At 37.4% G+C, this 14,778-nt stretch overlaps 1 protein-coding gene across 1 annotated transcript in view; it reads left to right on the top strand.

Annotated features, from left to right (window-relative positions):
- The window catches only part of RP1 (RP1 axonemal microtubule associated), a 185,212-nt gene that overhangs the window by 71,969 nt on the left and 98,465 nt on the right, over positions 1 to 14,778 (top strand). Inside the window, exon 25 of the mRNA XM_068933834.1 lies at positions 11,286 to 11,511. Coding sequence (XP_068789935.1) covers positions 11,286 to 11,511 — 226 coding nt within the window. The remainder of the gene's footprint in view (positions 1 to 11,285; positions 11,512 to 14,778) is intronic.

Here is a 14,778-nt window from a genome sequence, read left to right as displayed (position 1 = left end):
AGAATGTAGGAAGAGGAAAGAAAAGGCATTTAGATCTTCTGAATTTTCTCTTCTGTTTTTGAGAGCTTTTATAATTGTTCCTGTGCATTCAAAGAAGCTACTTCTAGGCTATGCTTTTCTGCTTCTTAAACTATTCCGGCATAATTTCTAGGGCATTATTTTTCTGTTAATATTCATTCTTCCTCCAGTAGGGGGATATCAGTCTACCATAAGTTACAGCTTTTGTCAGAACTGTAGTCTGTTTCCTGCATTTTCCTCTTGTGTCTTCATAGTCTCTGGGTATTTATCAGTATTTCAAAAATACTGATCTTGACAGTATGCTGAGTTGCTCAAGACGCTTTAATTATATTGCAAATTGTATTTTCCAGAGCTATGCATTCTGCATCATCATTCTTTGAAACATGATGAACTATTTCTTATAAGTGCACACACTGCTTGATAAGGAAATGCTTTTTATGCTTTATTTTAGTATTTGGTCCTGCCAAATATTCCCTTCTGTCTCCCAAAGAGAACTAGGCAGAAGACTGTAAGCCTATTGTCTTCCCTAAAAGCCAGCTATAATCTCACTTTCTTCAATACACAATAAATTCATACCTTTGGCTACAGGTTCTGCTCTTTTAGCAATAATGAAGTCAGTGAATACGCTTACTGGTCCTGCAGATTTGCTTTCACAATATTGTATGTTAGTCTTACTGAGAGTGACAGAATTTAGCTCTTTCTTAACAAAGACTCTCCCATTCTTTGTGTTATTGCATTTGTTTCAGTATCAGCTTTGCAATCTCTTTAGCAGAGTGTTGATTGTACTGTTCTGTGCATGTTTACAAGTTTATCTTAACACTAAATTAAGCTATTAAGAGTCTTAATTTTTCTAAGGAATCTTTAAAATTTTCACCCAACCTTATGTTATATTTTATAGATGGTGGCTGTATTTGTAGTAAGAATAGCTGTTCCATGCCTGCAGGTATGGAATATGGAGCAAGTGTGATATTTTAGGAGAATCCGTCACTTGTCTGAATTTTGCTGCATGAGCTCATTTCTCTGACTTATAAAGCTGCTGCCCTCTCCAGTTATAGTAGTTAGAGTTTCTTCATCTCTGTAAAGTATCCTTTGAAACACTGCCAAAGTCTATTAGGGCAAAATGCCAGGTAGACGAAAAGCAGGAGTCCTACTAATACTGTCAGAGATACTTGAACATAAAACTTAATGAATACAGTGTTCCTATGATGAGAGTATTACAGTGTGAAGACTAGCCTTTTTCCTTCCAGTTACTTATGACTTGTTGCTAAAGAGTTATATTCATTTCATGAAGTGCACCTTATATTATGTTGCATAATATGGTGAATTTATACTTAGAAATTTATTTATAGTTTTTTCATTTTTATTTCCTTCAGCGTAAATAAAATCATCAGCTGTTTTAAATAATCTATGCATTAATAATTGACACCCTTCCCTTTAGAATCTACCTCGTTAGAATTTGTCATGGTTTTCACTGCATGTCTTTCATTCCTGTACCTTGCATCCATATTCATTGTTTCGTCAGTCAAAACTGAGATATCTAAAGTAAAATGAGAAGCAGTAGGAAAAAAACCAAGTGTTATAAAATCAGATTGAAATAAATCCATTTTCATGCTTTTCCTCACATTATCAAAATAAAAGCCTGCAATGAGCTCAGTGAGAATTTTTCCGAAGTGAGAAGATTGCAAAAGTGACCGCAAGCACTGAAGTGGCTAGTCGCTCTGTTAATCATGGAACTGCCAACACCTGAAAGCTAGGCATAGCTTGTATGTTGCTGTATTCCAGCTGTTGCTGTTTGCCGTAATGACCTTTTATCTCCAAAAACAGATGGATGAAACTTAGAGCAACCCAGGCTTTCATCATATATGCTTAAGGCAGCCTAAAATGGCCATATTGCTGGCTTGAACTCTACTTGAAGCTGTCCATCTCTCTGCTAAATATATTCAATAGCAACATGAACCTCATTCCATACTGAGATAAACGGAAGAAGTAGGTAAAACTGTTTCCATCAGCTATAGGCTGTGCATGAAGCAAAATTTAGCCAGTTCCAATAAAATCACATAAAAGGACCCTAGAGGCTTGTAGGCAACCTTAGAGAAAAAAGCAGATTAACTCTTCTTCTAAAAAATGGGGATGAATGGACATAATACTACTTGTAAAGTAATTTTTCAGCATGGAGTACTATGTATGTACATTTCTCCCTTTTAAGGTAGTTTTTTTTTCTACTTGATGTCAGCACAAGTCCAAAATGAAAACATGAACAAGCAAACAAACAAAAAACCCCTCTCTATCTCTCTTGGGTCCCTCCTCTCTCCCAGGTTACTCTGTCAGTTTAGCCCAGCCTCGTAGGCTTTGGACCGTTCTTTTTGAGATTTTATGACTTTGATGTCCTTTATTAAGGCTCTACAGTTGTATCTGTCTCCCCTATCTCTCATGCCCAGGGCCCAAATGCAGTTTATGTCTTCACTAATCAGTGCTCTTCCCTGTCTTCTCCTCAGCCATTTTCTAGTGTATTCACATTCTTATGCCTCCCATCATCTCAGTATATGACCACTTTTGAGAAGTGAGTAGCATGATTAATGTGTGTGGCTTATTCTCTCTACTCTTGCTCTTAAAATCAATTTATTATCTGGGCTTGGTAGCCCAAACAATGCCGGCATCTAGCATTGCCTGCAAGTCAAGGGAGGTGATCCTTCTCCTCTACTCAGAACTGGTGAGGCCTCACCTGCAGTACTGTGTCCAGTGCTGGGCTCCCCAGTATAAGATAGACATGGAGCTCCTGGAGCAAGTCCAGCAAAGGACTAAGAAATTGATTAAGAGACTGGAGCATCTCTTATATGAGGAAAGGCTGAGGGAGCCTGTTCAGCCTGAAGAAGAGAAGCCTCCGAGGGACTCTTACCAATGCATATAAATTTCTGAAGGGAGGGTGTCAAGAGGATGGGGCCAGACTCCTTTCAATGGTGGCCACTGACAGGACGAGAGGCAATGGGCACAAGCTGAAACACAGGAATTTCCATCTGAACATAAGGAAAAATGTCTTCACTGTGAGGGTAACAGGGCACTGGAAGAGGTTGCCCAGCAAGGTTGTGGAATCTCCAGCCTTGGAGATATTCAAAAACCATCTGGACAGGGTCCTGAGCAAGGTGCTCTAGAGGACCCTGCTTGAGCAGTGGGGTTGGACCAGCTGATCTCCAGAGGTTCCTTCTAACATCAACCATTCTGTGATTCTGTGACTTCGTAGAAAGAATATACACTTTATACAGTATAGGACTTACAATGCTTATACTAGACAAGGTGAGATCAATGCATTTTGCATTGAAATAGAAGATGATAAAGGTTATGATGGCCTTTGCTTGTTATGGACAGCTCCTTGGCACCCCATTTAAAAGTTCTATCTTATGAGAAAAGGATTTTCACTATGCACCACAGGGCATTTCTTACTACCAGGCATGTTGAACCTGGTTCTTACCCCAGAGATAGTTCTGTCAATGGCATTGAGTACCACAGAATCATAGCACAGTTGAAGCTGGAAGGAATATCTGTAGACTGTCTAGTCCAACCTCCTTGTTCAAAGCTAGGTCAGTTAGAACAGAATGCTCAGAACCTTGTCAAGTTGGGTTTTGAATATGTCCAAAGATGTTCCCCAGCTTCTCTGGGCAACCTGTTCCAGTGTTTGACAACCTTCACCATTAAGAATTTTTTTCGTATGTTTAAGTGGAATTTCTTGTATTTCAATTTTGTACCCATTGCCTCTTGTCCATTTGCTGAATACCACTGAGAAGAATCTTGCTCCACCTTCTTTAGTCTCCCTATTAAGTATTTATACACTTTGATAAGATCCCCCTGAGCCTTCTCTTCTCCAGGCTAAAGAGTCCCAGATCTCTCAGCATCTTCTCATATGACAGATGCTCCTTTAATGATCTTCACGGCCCTTTGCCAGCCTTGCTCCAGTATTTCCAGATCTGGACACAGAACTCCAGAACTCACCAGTTCTGAGTAGAGGGGAATAATCACCTTCTTTGACCTAATGGCCACCATCTTTCTAAAACAGCCCAAGATGTTGTTTGCTTTCTCTACATCAGGAAAATAAGGAAAAAAAAAACCCTTAAGTCCTTAGAAAGGCAGTGCAGAAAGCTGAGTTATGATGTGCTCACAGTAATCTGCATTGTTGAGGAAAGACACTGTAGCAATGTCTGCTAGATGAAATTTTTTTAGTCCCGATTTATCACTGATGTCTGAGTGATAAATATTGCTGTAAGCCCACCAGAATGACAGGCATATATTGCAGAGGCCAGTTTGTAGCCTGCCAAGTTATTACAGTCACCTAGTCCAATGAAGAGTAGATCAGAGATCTAGTCCTACTCCTAGGTTATAGACTTGGATGACCACCCTGTATACACATCTTTTCTTTAATGAATTTTCACATGTTTTCAGACCCTTTGAAGTATTATTGTGTGCTCATCAGTATTATATTTTTTATAATGCATCAGTTCTTCATGTATAAGGTGTTCATGTCCAACCACACCATCATTCTGTTAATGTGATGTACATATATGTGGTGAAGGTTAAGTAGAGCTTAAGTTTTCTTACATGGCCTGACCTTTGCTGAGCTTTCTTACAGCCTAAGATAGGTTGTATTCCAGTTAAGATCCTCTGATAGACAGTGTTTTTAACTCCCTGCCTAAGCTTCAATGCAGCAGGATACTCCAAGTCTAACTTGGAGAACTGCAGATCACTCAGAAAAATGACACATGTTTAAGCGGCTACATTCTCCTAACATGGGAATTTTGTGGGTTTTTTTAAGACCTGACACCCTGATAACATAAATCATTGGATATTGTGTGGTGGCATAACTAACCACACTATGAAAGAGAAAGTTCTTCCAGAACTTTAGCATTATTCTTAAAACTTTTTCCCCATTTGTGGAAAAAACAGTTTGTTGGTACTCTTGGTTTAGCAGGTAACAACAACATGATAGATATATATTTTTTCTAAATAACTAGGTAACTGATAGTTTGCCTCCATTTTAGTGAATATTAGGATGTTATTAGCTTGTATAGGAAGGGCAAGGGAGTGAGTAGGGTTATTGAACTAAGTATAGGATGAAAGGAGGTCAGGTGGGCTGGAAAAGAAAGTGTTTAAGTGTCACTGTGTAATGAGCAGTATTTATGTAGCCAGCTTGTTTTTATGACTAAAAAAAGTATGAATGTGGACAACAATAATGCTGATTTTTGTGTGAACTTTACTTCTATTCCTTATGTGTCCATATCCCTCTTTTTCATGAGACTCTCAAGTTTCCGTGGGAGTTCCTTGAACAGATTCTCATTCTTGACTTAATGTGTAACTGTGCCAAGTTCACTGGCCACAATTCAAGAATTGGCTGAGTTCAGACATCTGGAAAATACAAGCATCATGGGTGGACCCTGGGTACTTTGCTGGTACGTTAGGTATGATATTTTTGGCAACGCTTACCAGCTGCATGCTTACAATGTAGAAATATGTTCTGCTTCCAAAGATTTCTCCATTCTCTGCAGATGTCACAGATGTTAAACTAGTGCAGTCAATGATTTCTGTTACTTTTGGGAATCCAGCTGCAGCACATGACTTCTCTGAAATTCTGTTGACAAGATGGCCTTACATGAAGTTCATAACTATCTGCCAAATGTAGACTCTAGCAGTTGCATTAGACACTGGGATTTCAGTATAGCTACTCATGAAGAGTAGCGTTTCGTGTAGTTACTCCTGTTGTATCCAAATGATTTTCATACTAGCCTGAGTTTATTTCAGAGAAACTGCAGGGTACTTGCTATACAACAGAAATACAGTGACTTATCTTCCTTCCTTGGCAATATAAAGAGAAACGGAGTCATTACATACATTCTCTATCTGTCCTTTTATTGAGGTATCTTTTCACTGAACTCTTGCTAAACTAAAGAACTCTTACTTTACTTTTCACGTAAACATCTCAAGTGCATGCAAATAGGTCATACTGACTTTATTTAAAATACATTCATGCTAGGGACTGAAAAAAGTATTTGTATTGCTCATTTACAAACAGAATTAAAATTTAGTCCTTGCGTCCTTTTCAAGTTTAATTTCTTGCTAATAAACCTGGATTTCAATTTATACTTAGGGATGCATTGTAAAATGTAAGCTTTGTTAAGCTTCAATTTCAAAAAGTATGGCCAAGTTTTCTCATTAATGTTAAGGAAAATGTTCCATTGCCTTCAGTAGGAGGAAGGTGAGTCCTATGCTTGTGCAGCTGATGAATAATAGTGATGTAAAGCTGTTCTGCTGATTAGCAGACTAAATTTGATTAACTGCTTCCAAATATTGATAATATCCTTTTGAAATGGTGGCCACTTCTTTGTATAATCTGTATTCATACTAATACCATAAAATATTATGAGTGTTGATACTGATGGATGTACTGATACATAATTATTACCTGTAGTGGCAAAGAAAAATGATTAAAAAAATAGAATTCCTACTGCTATAGCATCCCAATAATATCATCAAGCTTAATAAGTGCTGACAGTCTATCTCACATAAGTAGGGTCTATTTAAGGTCAAACTGCCCATCCTCTTCAGAATTTATCACAGAATTTGGCATAACTCAAACCAACAAGCTAACACATAAGATGGGGTTTCACAGCCAACTGATGAACTCTAACTGGTGATTTAAGTATTGTGTAAAACTTTATGCTGGGAAGAGCAGGAAATTAATTGCTTGTCAGAATACCTTCTAATAGGCAATCCCTAAGAAGATCTGTATATCTGACTAATGTGTGATTTTTAGATTCCTTTACCTAAATGAGATATCTTTGTTCCCATACCCTTGTTCGTTAAAAAAAGATAATAATTTTGTAGTATGAATCATTTACAATAAGTTTGAATTTACAGCCAGATCCAAACTCTACTATATCCAAGCTGAAGAAGTTACAGGGGGAAAGGGATTTTTAAAACCAATTTTTAATATTTTTTATAAGATAGCCTTTGAACCTGCACACTACTTTGACCATGTGCTTTCGATGAGAAATTCTTGCTGTCTGATGATTTTGTCAGTTCTTTTTTGTGGAGGTCAGCAAAGATTAGCCTCAAGCTGCTACTTTCGCTGCAACACTTCAGTTTAGTGCTCACCAGAATAGGTATGCCTTGAGAAGCAGGATTGCTTAGTTTAAGGGACTGTTGTGCTAACTCACATGTACTGTTTCTAGCAAATTTGTTTAGGGCTGTGCAGATATATTCTAAAATACATCATTATTCCATCTCTGTGCTTCCTTGTTATTTAGGAAGTTTGAGTACCTTGCAACATCTAATTGCAATGGAGAAGAGGAGTATCTTTATTGGCCCTGTTTCTCAGTAGATTTACAACATACTCGCTGAGCAGGCTGTTGGTATTCTTCCCTTATTGTACCTGCATAACTTCCACTAGTGTCAACAGAAATTGCATGGCCATATGACAGGGAGACCAGACAGCTGTAAGTGACATCAAAAACACTAGCCCTGTTGTTAGCTAGGAGAATTACAATCTATTATTTTCAGCCTGTCAATCAAGTTACGAGGAAACACCACCTAACTTAAAATAAGCAGAATATTTCAGAAGAAATCCAGCATTTTTGACTTTTGTCTTCTATCTGAGAAGACGTATCTTCAAAATGTATGAAGAAAGCTTTGCAGCCTTCCTGTGAAAGATGGGTAAGTGTTGTCCGTGTTGTAAAGTCAAGAAAGTGAAGCACAGAGGACTTGTGTGATGTTTCTCAGAAAGCCTTAAGCAGAGCTAGGAGTAGAACCTGGCTGTCTAATTTCCAGATTGGAGTGTTTGACATGGGACCCTTCCTTTCTACTCTGCACGGCCATTTATCACAGTTCTGTAAGAAAGGCTAATTCCATATAAAAGTGAATATTACTTTTGAAGCCATGGTGCCATAATAGAAGGCAGCTAGACTAAGTTTTTTCTGAGCAGTTTGTTTATTAGGGCAACAAAGTCAACTTTATTCTACAACATTTTACAGAATGTTCTGGGTGCTAAAGTAGGTTTATAAATGCCAGTTTGTGTTCAAGTCAAGCAGAAGTTCAAGATGATATAGTCAATACTGGAAATGAAGGAGCAACCTCAAGATACAGTGCTTATCCTGCTAAAAGAATACTCTTAGCCCCGCTACGCTGTGAGAAAATTTTTATTTACATTTCACTGTAAGAGCAGAATTTGACATAGTTTTGACAGGATTCCAATTGGCAAAAAGTAACATGTTAGTAAGTCAATACCACTGAAAGACCAATGTGATATCTGATCTGACAGCAAGATAAATTGTTTCAACTCCTGAAACTACAACAGGAGCTGAAACTACATAGTTTCTGCAATGGTCTTGTATATCTCCCAGAACATCATGTACAACTGATTTGCTCTCTGCCATTGACCTCCTTGCCTTAATTTCTACCAAAGAGTAAACACGATTTTTTTGGCATGAGAAAGTCCTTAAACAATTTGTCAGAAACCATTATTAAGCATGTTTTCAGTTCAGCAGTGTTCTGCCTTTTTATTTTTATTTTTTAATAGGACTTTCAATCTCACAAATACGTCATTGTATTTAGCTGCTCTATGTCCTGCATAAGTTATGATTCCAAAATCTCATAATTTGTGAATATAGCACAAAAGGATGCCTTACACTCTTCCTCCCGGCAGTCAATAGCAAACAAGTACATATGACTTGACATTTTGGACAAATTCACACTTATCACATGAGCATAACTTATTTAATTTGTTATGTTGTGCCCTCTGTTAGAGTGTGAATGTTAGGGAGGGATAGAAGATGTAGAAAAGATACAAACACAAGAATGTTTTGAGATGCTAACCAGGACTTCAGAGAATCTAATTGAGCAGTTTGCAACTCGGAGAAACTTAACAGCCTGGACAGGGCATCTACTCTGTACTGATTTTTCTTGAAACTGTTTAATCAGGTTTGACTGATTGCTATGTTTCTTACCCAGCAACAGGAAGTCTCTGCATTGTGATGAATGGGTTTCATCATTTTCTTCTCCTATTTCAGATTGCTTCTTTTTTTTTCAATCCTTGATGAGTTATCCTGCCTCTGTTTATTTTTGTGCGCTCTTCTTTCCATTGTACCAATGCTCTGCCAAACATCAGCTGCAAAGTTGAAACTCTTTGTTGATCAACTTGGAAATACCTGCCATCTTAGATTTTCTTCTGAACAAAAAGCACTTTAGCATGATCAACTACATGAAATTAATGCCATTAAGAAGTTATGACTTCACTTTTCAGCCCACTCATATGATACCCAGTATAAATATGCAGAATTTTTTAGCAATAATGTTTTGGTTTGATTCATAGCCAAATCACAGATTAGATACTTCAGAAGGTAGAAGAGACTCTTAGACAGAGTTTCCTGGTCCCGGGTAAGAGTCATGGTAATGAATACTGTACAGAAAGATGGCTCTGATACTCCTCTTGCAACACAGTCAGAGTCAGAATTTAATCACGGCCATGAGCTTACAGGGTTTCAATGGTTATGTTAATAAATTGCTCTTCAGCACTTCTGCACCACAAACGGCAGATAGTGCCTAGATCTCAAGGGAGTGCTGTGCCTTTGTTGTTGGCCAACACTGTACTTTATTCAATTCACAATAAAGGGTTAGAGTTCCAATATGTTTTTACGTTTGCTTGCAAGGCAACCTTACCAGTCACTTGCCCACTGCAGAGGTCTCCGCTTTGTGGCTAGGTGACAGGATTACAACAATAACTTAGCCTAAGTCTTGGCTACATTTGTGCTTAGTTTCACAAAGCTTTTTATTTGTTGCTGTAATTTTGTTGCGAGTATTAGCAGTATTTTTTTAAATCTGTATTGCTTTAATGCAATAATGTTATAACTACACCTTCAGTTATCACCTCTTCCTTTAATGCACCGTTTAAAAATGGGAAAACTTGCTACTTTGCCCACAAGTGTGACTCTATTCAGATTTTATACTATTAGTATATTTGTCATGAGATCATCCTGTGAGCTTGCATTGTGCCAGGCTTGCCTTAAGGATGCAAAGAAATAGTGATCAAATAAGACTGCAGAGTTCTTTTCTGTGATGGTATAATTAGATACAACTGTTGTCCTCATGCATAAGAAACAACAGAATTATACTAGCCTGTGTCATTGCCTAGGAAAACATTTGGACAAAAGAGTAAAAAGAATATGTCTCTAGTGTCTCTGACTTTCTCCAGCTCCACAGAGCTAGCTGTCCTATGGAGAGAAGGATCATTAATTTGCAGTGCTCCTTAGCAAAAACCGGTGAAGGGGAAGCTCCTGCTTTGGACCAGATTTATCAATGTTACTTTCCAGAGCAGACTCTGTAAGCCTCCAAACACAAATTTTAGTTAATATTTTTTAGTGATTCTGACTATAATGGCAGTGTTGCTGTTAACTGCTTGCCAGCCAGTTTTTTTGATGCTAAACAGTAGCAAATTGGTATAATGGTAAAAGAAGATTGCCTATTTTTTGTTCTTTTCTTCACTGTAATTTTTCGTCCATACCAACAGCTATTAAACACATCACTGAAAATGAGAGTGTAGAAAGTGGTTAACCTGCTTTTATGTTTAGGTTCCTTCTATCAGCATTGTGCAGAAAACTTCTGCAGCCCCAGACAAAGTGGCTTTTATTTCAGGGCTGCAATACTCAATGTGACTTAGTCATGTTTTATTGTTTAAATTAGCTACAGCGTGGCATCAGCACTTACAGAAACAGTTAACCCTGACACCAATGCACATAAAAATAGAAGACTAAAAGAAAAGTGGGCCACAGCAAACTGATAAGTGGTAGGAACAGTTAATGGAGCACTGCTGATGGTGACTGTATAGTCTACAAAATATATTATTTCATGCAGCACTGATTGAAAGAACTAAAGAACTTCTGTTTGTTAAAGTATTTGTACAGAAATACTGGTTTACTTCATTGCTCTACAAACTGGATTCTGTCAAGAGATCTAAACCACACTGAGTTCTCTGAGCCCTTTAACCACTTTGGATGATACAGTACCAAAGTCAACTAATCTTGCAGACTAGTCAATTACTCTTGCAAACTATTCCATATGCTTTAGCAGTACTGCACTGGGGTTTGTTGTATATTAAGGCTTCATTTTCTAAAGAGCAGAACTCTTGCTTACATGTTAGCTGCGTGCTTAGCTTGCATGCACAGTGTGAGTAGGATTGCTAAAAGGTAACATTATAACTTATTATTAAAATTTGTAATTTTTTGTCATTGCAGATTAATCTCAGGGATCTTGGGCAGCTCTATAAAATTCGCATTGGCCATGACAACACTGGAGATGATCCCAGTTGGTACCTGGAGGAAGTCAGACTTCAAAGAGTTGTCCCTATTTCTGATCAGGAGATTCGTCTCCCCATAGAGTGCTGGCTCGCAGAAGACAAGGATGATGGGGATACATGGAGAGAAGTGGCAATTAGAAACCTCACAAAGGAGCTTTTGCCATGTATGTGCTCAGTATTTTAGATCACATGTTCACTAGTCTTATCTTGTGAGTATATGACAGCTATTCATGATTCTTCCAGGACAGAACTGTCCAAAAGCTGGTGTAACCATGAAACAATCCCTTCCATTACAAGATGCTTTCTTGTTCCACAGAAATTGGAAATTGGTCATTTTACCCCACTCCCTTCCTCCCCACAACCAGAATAATAGCTGTACCCTTCTAAAATTCTTGGACTCTGAAAATGCCCCTATATCATTGGCAAATACTGTTTTTTAGAGCAAGTGACTGGTATGGATTAAGCAGGAAGCTAGGATATCAGGATGTATAATGTCAGGTAGCAACCAGTTTCTTATAGCAAGGAACCATCATCCTTTCTTGTGCTGCATAGACCATAGTTTAGTAGAAATCCAAGAAATGAATCATTGCACACGTGTTTTCCAAATCAGACTCAAGTCACAGCTGTAAACATGGGAGTGACTAACTTCAGAGTGGCTCTTTTGAGACCTCAAAATCTGACCACAGCTTTGATGACAGTCTGCTCTCTTCAAGTGAAGCAGGAAATAGCCTGCCATACAAAGTAACTATTTTAAAAGTCCTGGGCCTCTACAGAGGAACTGAGAGATCGCGTAATCATTTAGCGCAATGGGTTTTTTTATAGAATTCTCTTGACATTTACAGGATAGCAATGATGCAGCTGGTAGACAATGCTGTCTGGTAGTGGCAGATCTTATCTGTGCAATCATTCAGGCAAACTGTATTCAAAAGGACATAGTGAATATTGTAAGGAATCAGGGATTCAACATACAAAAGGGTCATCAGGCACTTAGTGACAATCAAATCATTTCAGAAGAAAAGAGCAAACAAGTAAAAAACCTCAATTCAAGAGAATATAATTCTCTCAAAGAGCCATCAATACTGGTGATGAAATGGTTTTCTATGGGTTTTAAGGCCAGAAGGAACAATTGATCTCCTTCACTACAAAGACCATACAATGCTTAGAAACATATATATGCCAGTCCACCTTTCCCACCTGTATATATTTTTTTATTCCATAGAACATTTAGTGACTTTAATAAGAGATTTCAAAAACTGAAACTGAGCAGGGTGAACCAAGCCCTGTGATTAACACAAGTCACTATACCACCATTGGGTTCCTGTAGTAACATAAATATCACATATTGGTGCTGTAGAAAAATGGTGCAGAAGCCAATTAAGTTGTCTCAACAATTAATTCAACATGAAGAACTCAAACCAGCATTATGTAGTCTGAAATATCATTCACAGATAAGTACTAATATTCTGGTAGGTACAGTCCATTTGCTTGGTTGCAGGTAATGAAGCAAAGTGAAAGGCAGTGAAAAATCAAGGCAATGCTGTCAAAGACAAGGAATATTTTAAAAACAGCACATTTATTCAGCCTCTTTAATGGTACAACTACTGAATCTTTCATTGCTTTGGAAGGAGCATTATTTTTATTAAAATACACTTCTCAAAGTTTCAAGAAAACATACATTAAAAAGGATTTGGATATTTCCTGAAATTGTGAGCTTATTGCTACAAATTAACTATTGATTTTTGGCTAATTTAAATTGAAAATCAATATAAACTCAGCAAGACCTCCCGAGGATTTCCTATTTAGTTTCTCATAAACAAGCAAATGAAACTCTATCCATTTGCATTTCCCTTGTAAAAGGTAATTGCTTACAAGATCTAGGCAAACCACATCAAGCCATTTTCTCCAGCAGAACAAATGATGTACTACTTATTACTTAATGACAGTCAGAAATGACTTAGTAGTTTGTCTGCTGTACTTTCCATTCAATCTGCTATCTTCTAAAGGCATTAAATTTACTTAATTATAAAAATGATTTGCTGAAAACTTTAAACAAAATGAACAAATATAAGCTAAACTCAGGAAGTTCTGTTTTTTCTTACTGCTATTCTTTGACACTTTATTACTCAAATTTTCCCTCAGAAGAAAGGGTAACTTTTCCCTTATCCCTTTTTTCCCTTTCTCCTGCCAAACCCTACTGCATTCCCAAGAGACACCTGGAACCTTGTAGACGATTTTTGATTCCTTACCTTCTTTCGCTTTTCTGGCTTCACTCTCTTCCTCAAATCTTAAGGGATTTCCAGATTTTGTCAGCTTTTCTTCAACTTCCTCTCTGAAAGCCCTTCTTGTCTCTCGAAATTTCTCACACTGGTAATCTTCCTTAGTTTTTCTGTCTGTTTGTTAGTCACTTCAAAAAGCTGACACTAATATGATATCCTGCTAAAAGTGATGCTTCTTTGTTTATCATCTCTCTAGATTTTGTATTTTTTGACCAATTTGTCCATGTTTTCATTACCAGCCTGATAGGAGTGGATTTATGCAGTGAAACAGCTGATGCTGAGAGTCTAATATGCTAAGAGTCTAATATGCTAAGGATCCAATGTCCACATTATGTGCACTTCAGGGGAAGTTACTTTGGACTTTTTCTAAACTTTTTCCATGGACTAACTACCAATTTGTGGCTAGATCATAATAAGTGTTTTCCTGGGATGTATCTTCTAGATTAGTTTCATCCAAAAGGAATATTTTTTTTTCCTCCAAAACCAGTCTATGTTGCAAATCGGACAGAAATAAGGAGGGCCAATCAGGAGATTCAGTTTCTTGATTCAAACTAATGTATTGTCGGCACACCAGTGTCATTAGGGTTACACAACTGTAATGCAGAGGTAGCTTATCTAACATACTTTGAGTAAAAAGTAATAGTTATATTTATCTTGAATTCAGCTGCTCTTAACTAGAATTCTAAAATAATGACTATGTTTTTCCTTGAGTAGACTTACTTGGAAAAGAACTAACAATGGGACAATAATTTATACTAAGTCAGCACAAAAAGACGAATAAATATGCAGTGAAAACTTTCATTTTCCTATTTTCAGTGATAAATTTTTCTTTAACCCTGTTAGGATTATTTTATTCTTCTCCCAAAACATATCAAAATGTTAACGTAATCTTCAGTCTAAAGCAACCTGCGATACTTGCTCACTATTTATATTTTCCAAAGGAAAATGCCGTAGATCATTAAAGTCTGTACGTTCCTCCTTCAGAAGGAAATGAGAGTTCATATGCTGTGCTTGCAGATTAGGGTAAAATAGCTTTTGCCATTGGCCAGCAGTCAGGAATATATCAAACCCTCTCTTTCAGAAACCCTGATTCAGGTATTCAGGTCCCCATAAAAATGAATATGGGAAAAAAAAAAAAGGATTCTTTATTCGTAT

This window comes from Struthio camelus, chromosome 2 (genome assembly GCF_040807025.1).
Source record: "Struthio camelus isolate bStrCam1 chromosome 2, bStrCam1.hap1, whole genome shotgun sequence".
Taxonomy (NCBI): Eukaryota; Metazoa; Chordata; class Aves; order Struthioniformes; family Struthionidae; genus Struthio; species Struthio camelus.
Note: the sequence above shows the minus strand (reverse complement) of the source record. Positions and strands in the feature narration are given on the sequence as shown.